This window comes from Medicago sativa, chromosome 6 (genome assembly GCF_051527215.1).
Source record: "Medicago sativa cultivar Bolivia chromosome 6, Bolivia_mono, whole genome shotgun sequence".
NCBI lineage: Eukaryota > Viridiplantae > Streptophyta > Magnoliopsida > Fabales > Fabaceae > Medicago > Medicago sativa.
The window spans coordinates 28,383,287-28,394,660 of record NC_140754.1 but is presented as its reverse complement, the minus strand read 5'-3'; the positions used below and the strand labels follow the sequence as shown (position 1 = coordinate 28,394,660).

The window sequence follows — 11,374 nt, the reverse complement described above, 5'->3', positions numbered from 1 at the left end:
AAATCAACGGTCATGAGCAGTGATTTAAACGGTCGTGAACAGTGAAATCAACAGTCATGAACAGTGATTTCAACGGTCATGAATAGTGAAATTAACGGTAACAGTAACGGTCATTTTTACAAAATTCACTCTATAAATACCTCACCTTCATTCATAATTTTCACATCTCAAAATATTTACCCATACTTTCAAAATGGCTAAAATCTTTCTTCTATGCATCACTCTACTTGTTATTTTGTTCTTCATCACTTTCATCCATATTGAAGAATTAGGAACAAATTTTGCAGGATTAGTTATAATTAACGTTTTACCATTACTGGGCTTAGCTTGTGTGGTTACCTTTTGTTTTGGTAGAGACTTAGATTAAAATATTACCATGTTTTTGTAATCGATGCTATTAAATAAAATGATATTTTTATTTTCGTCATAGTATATTTATATATATTAAATGTTGATTATGCTCTTCTGTATTCTAGATATAATCATGTCGAATGTTAAGCACCAATTCAAAATTTTAAACATAACTGGAGACAACTACATAACTAGGAACAACAACTTAATTGAGTATCTTGCATGCGAGGGACTCGACAAGATTCTTGAAGGAGACTATTTGGGAGATGTCCCAGAGGAATTGCCAAAGAAAAAATCGAAAGTAAATTGGATAATCAAACACCACCTTGATGATGGATTACAAACAGAGTACTCGAATGCAAAAGATCCCAAGATCTTGTGGGACAAGCTTAAGGCAAGATTTGGACATCAGAGGAAAGTCTTATTGCCCTCGTTGATGGATCAATGGAACAAATTAAGGTTCCAAGATTATAAAAGTGTTGTTGCATATAACTCTACCATGCACCAAATTATAGCACAATTAGAATTTTGTGGCATAACTATAACTGAAGAGGAAGAGTTGGAGAAAACATTCTCAACTTTCCGTGCATCTCAAGTGTTGTTGCAACAACAATATAGACTGAGGGGATTTACTGAATACTCTGATTTGGTTACAGCCCTTCTAGTGGCTGAACAAAATAACGAGCTCCTCATAAAAAACCATCAGTTGCGTCCTACAGGAACAATGGCATATCCTGAAATAAATGCCACAACTTTTAATCAAGGGCATGGTGGTTATAGTCGCCAAAAAGGATGTGGTGGTCATGCTCGTTTTGGTGGTCGTGGTCGAGGTAGAAACCATTTTCGTGGTGGAGGCCGTGAAAGAGGTTATATGAATTATATGCCTCTTAAATATGACCAAACCAACAAGAATCATCAAGGTAAGGGTAAATACATCCAAGAAGGTCCCTCTAGAAATAATGATGATCTTTGTTATAGATGTGGAAAGAAAGGTCATTGGTCTAAAGCATGTAGGACACCAGAGTATCTGTGTAAAAGATACAAGGCATCTGTAGATGGAAAGGAAAAGGAAGTAAATTTTAATGAAATTGAACCCAAGGATGATACAACCTGCCTTGAGGCTGCTGATTTCGTTGGAGGAGAAATTAATATGGATTAATTAATTACTTAAAATATATATATATATATATATATATATATATATATATATCTGTGTGTGTGCGCGCGCGCGTGTGTGTTTTTGAATAATGTGAGTTGTGCTTGAATTACTTTAATATTTTTAATATGTATTTAATTAAGAATTTGCTTGTTGTGTGACTTGCGTAATATGTAATATTTTCATGGTCTATATAAAATAATATTGTTAAATATGTTGTTTTGCTTTACTCTATCTCTTTCTTTAATCTTATTTTTATTTTAAGAAGGTTAGAAATGGATCATGACAAAGACATTTGCATTCCAGACAGTGGAACTACCCATACGATCCTCAAGAGTAAGAAATATTTCACCAAAATATTTCCTACTAAAGGTGTAATAAATACAATCTCAGGTCTTGCAGATTTAATCGAAGGAACATGTAATGCTATGTTCATGTTACCAAATGGGACAAAGTTTGTCATTAATAATGCTCTATACTCTCCGAAATCAAAGAGAAATTTGTTGAGTTTTAATGACATATATAGTCAAGGATATGATACTAAAACTACAACCGAAGGTAATATGAAATACATTAATATTACTAATAATATTTTGGGAAAGAAGAAAATTTTAGAAAAACTACCAAAATTGCCTTTTGGATTACATTATACATATATACATGAAATTGAATGTAATTTAGTATTAAAAGAAGATCCCAAAACTATGACTTTATGGCATAACCGCTTAGGTCACCCTGGTTCAACAATGAAGCGTAAAATAGTTGAAGGTACCCATGGCCATCCATTGAAAGGTTTAAAGCTTACAAGAGAAGATAAACCATGTGAAGCTTGTTCTCTTGGAAAGTTAATAACAAAACATTCGTCAGGCAAGATTCAGACAGAATCACCTACATTTCTTGAAAGAATCCAAGGAGATATATGTGGACCCATCCATCCACCGTCAGGACCATTCAGGTACTTTATGGTATTAATTTATGCATCTAGTAGATGGTCACATGTCTGTTTACTGTCAAGTCGTGATATGGCATTTGCAAAATTTCTTGCATAAATAATTAAATTAAGGGCACAATTTCTTGATTATACTATAAAGAAAATTCGACTTGACAATGCCGGTGAATTTTCATCTGAATTATTTAATAATTATTGCATGTCAATTGGAATTACTGTTGAACATCATGTTCCTCATGTACATACACAAAATGGTTTAGCTGAGTCATTAATCAAACGTCTTCAATATATTGCTAGACCTTTAATAATGAGAACTAAGCTACCAGTTTCAATTTGGGGTCATGCAATTTTACATGCTGCAGCACTCATACGTCTAAGGCCAAGTGCTGATCATAAACATACCTCTTATCAACTTGCAATTGGTAAGGAACCAAATATCTCTCATTATTTTTGGTTGTGCAGTATATGTACCAATAGCTCCACCACAAAGAACAAAAATGGGACCTCAAAGAAGGTTAGGAATATATGTGGGGTATGAATCACCATCAATTATTAGATATCTTGAACCTTTAACAGGTAAGATTTGCTGATTGTCATTTTGACGAAACAAAATTTCCAACACTAGGGGGAGAAAATAAACCATTGGAAAATGAAATAACATGGCATGTACCACATTTATTACATTTGGACCCATATAATAAATCATGGGAAGAAAATGTAAAGAAAATAGTACACTTACAAGATTTAGCAAATCAACTGCCAGATTCATTTACTGATTTAAAAAGGGTAACAAAGTCACATGTACCAGCTGTAAATGTCCCAGCTCGGATTGAGATTTCGAAACCAAATGATGTAGCAAGTACATCTAAGGCACGCTTAAAGCGTGACCGACCTATAGGTTCCAAAGACAAAAATCCCCGAAAAAGAAAAGGAACAGAAAAGGTGAATATGATCAAAAGTGATCTTGAAAAGACACTAGATAGTGATAAATCTGAAAATAAAAAGTGTGCTCTCGAAAAAGCACAAGATGATGATAATGATATCATTGATAATGAAACTGAAAAACAAGAATGATGTCGAGATTTCAATTAATTATGTTAATACGGGAAATTTGTGGAGCCGAAAAGACATAAATATTGATGAAAAATTTTCATTCTCCATTGCATGTGAAATTACAAATGAAAATGATGATCCCGAACCCAGAACTGTTAATGAATGTCAAAATTGACATGATTGGAAAAACTGGAAAGATGCAATAGATACTGAATTAAATTCTCTTAAAAATCGAAAAGTATTTGGGCCTATTATCGCTATACCTGAAGGTATGAAACATGTTGGGTATAAGTGGGTTTTTGTAAGAAAACGAAATGAAAAAAACGAAATTGTAAGATACAAGGCCCGTCTTGTTGCACAAGGTTTTTCCCAACGACCAGGAATTGATTATGAGGTAACATATTATCCTGTTATGGATACCATTACTTTTCGTTATTTAATTGGTTTGTTAGTATTTAATAATCTTAATATGTATCTTACGGATGTTGTTACTGCTTATTTATATGGCTCACTTGATAATGACATATACATGAAAATACCGGAAGGACTTAAGATGCTTGATACATCAAAACCTAGAGAAATGTATGCAATTAAGTTGCAAAGATCATTATATGGATTAAAACAATCTGGGTGCATGTGGTACAATAGGCTAAGTGAATATTTGCTTAAAGAAGGCTATGAGAATAATCCAATTTGCCCTTGTGTTTTTATAAGAAAAACAATATCCGGTTTTGTAATAATTGTTGTTTATGTTGATGATTTAAATATCATTGAAACTACTAAAGAAATTAAAGAAGCAATAGAGTACTTAAAGAAAGAATTTGAAATGAAAGATCTGGGGAAGACTAGGTTCTGTCTTGGTTTACAAATTGAGTATACTAAAAATGGTATATTAGTACATCAATCAAATTATACAGAAAGAGTATTAAAAAGGTTTAACATGGACAAGGCAAACCCTTTGAGTACTCCCATGATGGGAAGAACACTTAACGTTGAAAAGGATCCCTTTAGACCTAAGGAAGATAATGAAAAGGATCTTTGCTCTGAAGTGCCATATCTAAGTGCCATAGGGGCACTCATGTACCTTGCTAACTGTACAACCTGATATAGCTTGTGCAGTGAATTTACTGGCTAGATTCAGTTCATGTCCTACAAATAGACATTGGAAAGGAATAAAACATATATTTCGATATATATGAGGTACATCTAATCTTGGTTTGTTTTATTCTAACAATACAAAACCAGTTTTGCTTGGCTACGCAGATACAGGATGTTTGTCAGATCCACATAATGCTAAATCACAAACTGGATATGTATTTACATATGGTGGCACTGCAATATCATGGAGATATCAAAAGCAAACGCTTGTAGCAACTTCTTCAAATCATGCTGAAGTAATAGCCCTTCATGAAGCAAGCAAAGAGTGTGGATGGTTACGTTCGGTTTTTCAACATATCCAAGGAGCGTCTGGTTTAACAGTTGATAAGAGTCCAACAATCTTGTATGAAAACAATGCTGCATGTGTTACTCAAATAAAGGAAGGTTACATCAAAAGTTATAGAACCAAACATATCTCTCCTAAATTCTTCTCATTCACACAAGAACTTGAAAGAAATAAAGAAGTGGATATTCAATATATTCGCTTGAGTGATAATGTGGCAGACCTCTTCACAAAGGCTCTCCTTACATCAGTTTTCAAGAAGCACATACAAAGTATTGGAATGCGCCAGATTCGAGATCTTTAAAGAAGAATAATATGTGTTTTGTTGAGGGGGAGCATAATGTTGTACTCTTTTTCCCTTATTAAGGTTTTTATCCCGATGGGTTTTTCCTAATAAGGTTTTTAACGAGGCAACATATGTTTCAATCAAATTATCCTCAACAAGACTTCAATGGAGCACCGTGATAGATATTTCAAAGGGAGAGTGTTATCATAAATTATATAGACATAATTATTATAGTTGAAATATCTATCCAAGTTGTCAACTTACAATAGTAAGTGATAATTACCTATACCTAATTAAATGTCAAATTAGAATAGTAAAACAAATAATTTCACACATGTAATAGTGGTAAATTTAGTAGTATAAATACCACACTTTGGTTCATGTAAAAACACACCATTTTTGAGAAATCAAAACATCGTCCTACTTCTTTCTCCCTTGATTTCCTTAGTTTGATAAATCTTAGTGTTATATATTATTTAAAGCATTATAAAAAAGTAGTATTTTATATCATCTTATTAGTTCCTTAATATCATAAAATAAGTATTTAAATATCTAAATCTCTAACCGTTTAAAATAAAATACAAAAAGAATCTCACGCTACCATCCATTTCTATGGGTTTATTATTATACCCGTGGGGGATGGATCATCTCCAGATAAATTTGTCTCCTGTTTTCTCATGTGCCAATCCTAACCATCCATTTTTAGATCAACGGCAACCAATAAAAACAATTAATAAAATGGATTTTTGCTGTTTCCTTTCTTTCTTACTCACGAGATCCCCTTCCTCACAAACCCATCCCCGCAGAAGCACACATCTATTCGTACAAAAGTGATTTTGAAAATTAAAACAACTATTGCACAAAGTTTTGAATAATGAGAAATCAAAGCTTAATTTAAGTTCTTATTCGACTACAAGAATCAACTCCTACAATGGAACAAATTATACACCAAATCATAGATAGACACTTTTAATTGTTGATCTCATGATTTTTCTTCCACACTTCCTTTAGTGCTTGAAGAGCAACCATAGATCCTCCACCAACACTCATACCCTTCCTTTCTTTCTTTCTTATTCACAATTAGTTTTCTGCAAAATCACCGTTGTCTCGCCGCAAGTCGCACGGTCTCGAAAGGGTTGCCACCGCCGGTGTGAAGATCTGAATCAAGGAGTTGCTGGGCGATCGTGAAAAAGTAGAATTGAGATGAGTTTGTTAAGAAAACAAGAAGAGACCCAAAACGACATCATATATGAGTTTTTGCTCCTATCCATTGATCAGTCATTAAAACAAATGAAGGGCTGAGATTGATTCATGGGAGAAAACTTGAGAAAAAGTTAACTGGAGACAATCCATTCCCATACCCGTGTGCCATGCTTCTCAATTCTATATCACCACACTAGACTTTTTTTTTGGGGGGGGGGGGGCACACTAGACTTCACTCTATGGTATTGAGACTAATAAATTACACAACAATGTATCATGTAATCTTTATATAAGGAAAATGCTAGATATCAAGAATGATTTTATCAAGAAAGATTTAAGAATGACATGGCAGAATAATCACCCTTAGATTTCAGTCTTATTTATTAACGTTTCATAAAAAAAATACATAACACCCACCATCCCATGATTTCTTGCAAGTAGGGATAGGAATAGGCCAGGCCGGCCTACAGGGGCCTACGACCTAGCCTACGACAGGCCAGACTTTTTTCTTAAATAGAGAAGGCCTAGGCTTTTTTTTAAGCCTATTTAGTTTAAAAGGCCAGGTCACATGCCTCTCAAAAAGCCTCTTAAGCCTATTAGGCCGACCTATTTAAGTAATATAAATAATATTATTTATTATTTTATTATATTTTGTACTTTGAATTAAAATATAAATTTGTAAACTTCTTCAATAATTTAAGCTTTATTAGTATACATTAATTTTTTGCATATATAAATGTAATATTATAAATTAGAATAGAAATATGATACAATATGTAGTCGGATTCCCTAAAACCTCGTTTTGATTATCAAAAGAGAGTTTAATCTAATTGAATTATTAGTTCGCTAGTCCATTTAAACTTAGATCACATTGCTTAGTTAAAGATGTTCATAAGATATAGGCTTTTAAACAGGCTAGCAGGCCATATCAGACTTTCAGAAGGCTAGGCTCAGACCTAAAAAGTAGGCCTATGACAGACCGCAGGCCAGACTTAGGCTTTAAAAAAATATGGTAGGCCAGGCTTAGGCCTTGCAAAGCCTAGCTCGGCCTAGCCTATTCCCATCCCTACTGGCAAGGCTGAGATTTTATTGGCTAACATTAATTTCACGACAATTTCTTGATAAAATCTAAAGGTGATTATTCTGCCATATCATTCTTGAATCTTTCTTGATAAAATCTTTCTTGATATATGTCAATGCTCATATTTAAAAGAGCTAATGCTAAGAAATAAATTAGAAAAACATTCATCCACTTCTTTCTACACGACATCATAGCCCCCGATTGTGGGGGTCTCACTTCCGCATAAACCCTATTTTGGCCACGGTGTGTTGTAGCCTATATTACCAATATCAAACCACTATTTGTGCCTGATCATTACCCTACGTTGGTCGTATCAAACAACTGACCAAACCATCAGAACAAGAACCAAAAATTGAGACGACCTCCAAAAAAAGTATACCATTAACCTTGCCACTCGCTTCCATATGCTACTTATTTATCGGCGTGTGACGCCCACTCTCGATAATGTTACCGATGCGTGCATTCCACACGCCCCCTTCTACACTGTTGTTCTTGGCAACTTTTCATCAGATTCATCGCCCTACATTGGCTGTATCAAACAACTAACCAAACCATCAAAACCAGAACCAAAAACCGAGTCGACCTCCAGAAAAATGGCTGACATTAACTTGGCCTCTCACTTCCATGCACTACTTCTTTACCGGCATGTGACTCCCACTCTCAGTAACATTACCGACGCGTGTGTTCCACATGTCGCCTTCTAGATCACCATTCTCCACAAGTTTTCATCAGATTCTTCCCCAGAGCTTTCTGGTTCTATTGGGCGTTTATGTTCAATTTTTTGTTATTTGATAACAATTCACTTTATATTGCAGAAGGAGTTCTTTTGACCATACCTTTTTGCTTGGATGAAGTTAAGGTTGCAGTGTGGGATTGTGATAGCTACAAGAGTCCAGGACCGGATTGAATTCATTTGGGTTTTATTAAATACTTTTGACCGGAATTGAAGGATGACATTATGCGATTCATTTCACAATTTCATCATAATGGTCGGTTATCAAAAGGAATTAACAATACTTTCGTTGCTCTTATTTCGAAGGATGACAATCCGCATAGGCTAAATGAGTTTTGCCTTATTGCTCTGGTGTGGAGTCTGTATAAAATTTTGGCTAAAGATTTTGCGAATCGTTTGCGAAAGGTTATGTGAATTGTTATTTTTTAGGTTCAATCAACTTTTGCAAAGGATAGGCAAATTCTATATGGTATAGTTATAGCTAATGAGGTTGTTGATGAGGCTCGTAAGCTAAAAAAAGATGTAATATTTTTCAAAGTTGATTTAGAGAAACCATATGACTCTGTTGATTGGAATTACCTGGATGTTATCATGGGTAGGATGTCATTTCCAACTTTTTGACGGAAGTGGATAAAAGAATGTATAGGTACGACAACGACTTCTGTGTTTGTTAATAGGGGTCCGACTTACGAATTTCAGCTGCAGAGAGGTTTGAGACAAAGTGATCCATTGTCCCCTTTTCTTTTTCTTTATGCAACAGAAGGGTTGCATGTGTTGATGATTGTTGTGGAGGACTCAAATTTTACCATGTTAGACACCAAATTATAGAAAAAGAGTGTATACAAAATTATAGAATATTCCCTTTTAGTCATTTCAATTTTTATAAATAAAATAGATTAAACAAATAAAAAGCATTAAGTGAGAAGTGAATTGTAAGGATGCCATGTGTACTTTTGATTTGAAGGAAGATAAATGTTTATAATAAGAGCAATGTTATATATCAAGAAAGATTTTATAAAGAAAGATGATATGGCAGAATAATCACCTTTAGATTTTATCAAGAAATTGTTCTGAAATTAATGTTAGCCAATAAATCTCAGCCTTGCCAGAAATCATGGGATGGTGGGTTTTATGTATTTTTTTTTATGAAACGTTAATAAATAAGACTGTCATGTCATTCTTGAATCTTTCTTGATAAAATCATTCTTGATATCTAACATTTTTCTTTAAATATTAAGATTACAACTTAATTATCTCCTTAAATTAAGGTGAATAATAACAATTAAAGGAAGATTTTAAATAAGCAAATATTCCGACAGAATATGTTGTTGTAAGAACACTACTATATAGGAGAACAAATGCAACTCATCAAAACAAAACAATTCAAACCATATAGCAAACATAACACATATCAATTGTAGTTGGCACCCCGATAGACCTCCATCCTATGCCGCCACGCTCTAAAAATGGCTCTTAAATGGGTCGTTCAACAAAACATTCCAGACATAATATACAAGTTCCACCGGCTAAAGCTAACTTTGTGAAAAGACTCACGCATGCGTTTTCTAGCACACAATGGAATCTTTGCAATCCAAGAGAGAGGAGAAAATGATCATGATCATGATCATGATCAAGCATATGCTTTGACCCCTGCATCAAAGCTCCTTTCAAAATCATGCTGCAAAGACTATTGTTTAACACCAATTGTTCTTAATGCAACTGATCCAATTATGATGAGTAAATTTCATCAAATGAGTGATTGGATTTGTGGAGAAATTCCAACTCTATATGAGGCAGCTTACGGATCTACTTTGTGGGAATTTCTTCATAAAAATCCTTCACATATGAGTCTCTTTAATGAGGCTATGGCAAGTGATTCTCAAATGGTAAACTTGGCTTTGAAAAATTGTAGTTCAGTGTTTGAAGGGCTTGATTCTCTTGTGGATGTTGGTGGTGGAACTGGAACCACAGCAAAAATTATATGTGAGGCTTTTCCTAAGTTGAAATGTGTTGTTTTTGATCTACCACATGTTGTTGCAAACTTGTCATCAGAATGTGACAATTTGCGTTATGTTGGTGGTGACATGTTCAAATCTATCCCTCAAGCTGATGCAATTATGTTAAAGGTACAAACACATATAGTTTTGTGCATATAGAGACAATAGAGTTAATCAGTTTGTTGGAGGATATTAGAACAATTGTTTTTATTAATTGACTTGGCAACATCAGATGAGGCTTGTAAGCTCCCTCTGAGTTTAAGCAGCCAAAGATGCTGATTCGGACGTACACATCCTAAAAAACTAAAATTTTAGAAAATTCAAATTTTATTTCTTCAACGATTTTAGTAAATAAGATTAGTTATTATAATTGTCAATGATAGAGAATAATTCTTTTTCTTAAAAAAAAAAAAAACAACTCATTTAATTATTAATTTAACGATTTGAATCCACTTGCGTTAGTCTGGTGGTATCGACTTGAGACCTCAGGTCTCAGGTTCGATTCTCTCAGTGCAAAATTTAGGTGGGCTAATTTATCTTAAATAACGATATGGTTAACCAATACACTCAAATTTTTGGGTGTACTATAGAATTTGTAAATATACATGAATAAATAGACAGTATAACCCTCAGTTTTGAGGTTGTTGTATGTATATTTTGTAGTGGATTTTACATGGCATGACTGATGAAATCTGCATAAAGATTCTGAAAACATGTAAAGATTCTGTTTCAAGCAAAGGCAAAAACGGAAAAGTGATTATAATGGATATAATAATAAATGAGGAGGAAGATGAGAAAGATATGAAAGAAACAAAGCTATGTATGGATTTAATCATGATGGGGAGTAATGGAAAAGAGAGAACTGGAAAAGAATGGAAGCAACTCTTCATTGAGGCAGGGATCAAAGACTGTAAGATATTTCCATTATTTGGCTTTAGATCTCTCATTGAAGTCTATCCTTAGGGGTATTGTTAATGGCTATATTATCCGTCAATAACATAGGTTATAAATAATCGAAGACAAAAAAACGGTTTTAATTTGTGCAAACTCAGATGAATAACCTCTATCCACCTTGTGTTGATGGATGGATAACTATGAATTTGCCTATACTATTTTATAATAAT

General features: G+C 33.9%; 2 protein-coding genes across 2 annotated transcripts; both read left to right on the top strand.

The window, feature by feature from the left end:
* Positions 1-484: 484 nt before the first annotated feature.
* Positions 485-1,510, top strand: LOC146914336 (uncharacterized). The gene has a single exon (XM_085721048.1). The coding sequence runs from the start codon at positions 485-487 to the stop codon at positions 1,508-1,510; it is 1,026 nt and encodes a 341-aa protein (XP_085577174.1).
* Positions 1,511-9,770: 8,260 nt separating this feature from the next.
* On the top strand, positions 9,771-11,348 carry LOC146914335 (isoflavone 7-O-methyltransferase-like). Its single transcript, XM_085717190.1, has 2 exons — positions 9,771-10,379; positions 10,914-11,348. Exons 1-2 carry the CDS (start codon positions 9,810-9,812, stop codon positions 11,211-11,213), a joined length of 870 nt encoding a protein of 289 aa, XP_085573316.1. The 5' UTR covers positions 9,771-9,809; the 3' UTR covers positions 11,214-11,348.
* Positions 11,349-11,374: the final 26 nt, after the last annotated feature.